General features: G+C 30.7%; 1 protein-coding gene across 1 annotated transcript in view; it reads right to left on the bottom strand.

Moving 5' to 3' along the window:
• Window positions 1-1,136: 1,136 nt before the first annotated feature.
• The window catches only part of LOC108756670 (uncharacterized PE-PGRS family protein PE_PGRS20-like), a 2,282-nt gene continuing 1,885 nt past the window's right edge, over window positions 1,137-1,533 (bottom strand). The window contains exon 6 of the mRNA XM_018500658.1: window positions 1,137-1,531. Coding sequence (XP_018356160.1) covers window positions 1,137-1,531 — 395 coding nt within the window. The remainder of the gene's footprint in view (window positions 1,532-1,533) is intronic.

Consider the following 1,533-nt stretch of genomic DNA (forward strand, 5'->3'; position numbering starts at 1 on the left):
TTGAAACATATTACGAAGTTTTTAAAAGTTTTATATTTAAATATGTGCTGACACAAAATTAAAATTTATGTAGAAAGGTGCATTACTAAATTTTAATACTTTTCAATTTTCTTATTAAATTTATTTATTTCTAGCAATTTTTATGTATATAATTGTAAAAACTTTGGGCTTATCTTTATCACTATTGCAGATAATTGCTCGTATTTAATTAATTGCTGACGTTTGAGAGCGATTGTTTTATATGATTATAGCAGAATCATTATAATATTTGTAATTAAAGATGATTTTTAGTCAGTCTTTGTTCGAAACTTGGCAATAATCTAACATTTAAAAATAATAGTAAATTTTAAAAGATACTGAAATCGTTAAATTGCCCATAAATTTTACAGCAATTTCTGGTGTATAGGTAACACTTGCATTCGATATATTTAAAAAAAAAAGTTAAATTAACACTAAACGTTACTATATTATCCAGAATTATCAACGCAATGTTACGTGAATTAATTTAATTGGAAGTAGAGTGATGGCTAATTGTAAGTTCTATTGTATAGTGAAAAGAAATGAATATAATCTAGATATGAAGGACAAATTGTTGATACAATATTTTTCAGGAACTTTTACATTCACTTACATCTAGAACTTTTTAAACTTTTATTGTAATAAATTATATGTTATTTACATTGTATACGATTTGTGATTTGTTGTACATGTACTTATCGCACAAGTACAAAACGCAATTTTGTATATCTATCGACGATATCAAACTAATTTATGTGCACAAGCAGATATATGTATGAATAATTATAATTTAATTACAATAATTTTATAGGTATAGAACAAAACAAAATTCAAAATAATATTATGTTGATTTTTTATTTAATTTTTTTTGTACAGTAAGCCTATTACGTAATAAAGTTTCTAAACATGATATAAATGTGCACAAAAATGATCACATTTTATAATTAAAAATTGATGTAACAGAATATTTTAATACTTATTAGATTATTTAGATTATTAAGATTATGTTTAGAGAAAAATATTATAGGTTAAACGTTTACTTAGTTAGATCTAGAGTCTATAATAAAATAAGCTTTCCAATAATTATTCATTGATGTTTAAAAAACTAACATATCTTATTATTTACGCTCGGGCTTGAAGGCAGCTTGTGCTGAGGGTGGTATGGGTGGTAAGGGTGGTAGAGTTTGTTTGGTGGACTCGTTACCGGGAGTAGAGTTGACGCCTCCATTGCCTCCGTCGTCTCCATCGTTTCCATTGCCGGAAGGAGTGGACCCGGTCTCGGGAGTAGTGACTCCTAAAGGTGGTAAAGTTTGAAGAGTTTGTTTAATGGACCCGTTGCCAGGAGTAGTAGATTCGTCGTCTCCGTTGCCTTTGTTGCCTCCGTTGCCTCCGTTGCCTCCGTTGCCTCCGTTGCCTCCGTTTCCTCCGTTGCCTCCGTTGCTTTCTTTGCCTCCGTTGCCTCCGTTGCCTTCGTTGCCTCCGTTATCTCCGTTGCTTTCGTTGCCTCCGTTGCCT

This window comes from Trachymyrmex septentrionalis, unplaced genomic scaffold (assembly GCF_001594115.1).
Source record: "Trachymyrmex septentrionalis isolate Tsep2-gDNA-1 unplaced genomic scaffold, Tsep1.0 scaffold13, whole genome shotgun sequence".
In the NCBI taxonomy this organism is placed as follows: domain Eukaryota; kingdom Metazoa; phylum Arthropoda; class Insecta; order Hymenoptera; family Formicidae; genus Trachymyrmex; species Trachymyrmex septentrionalis.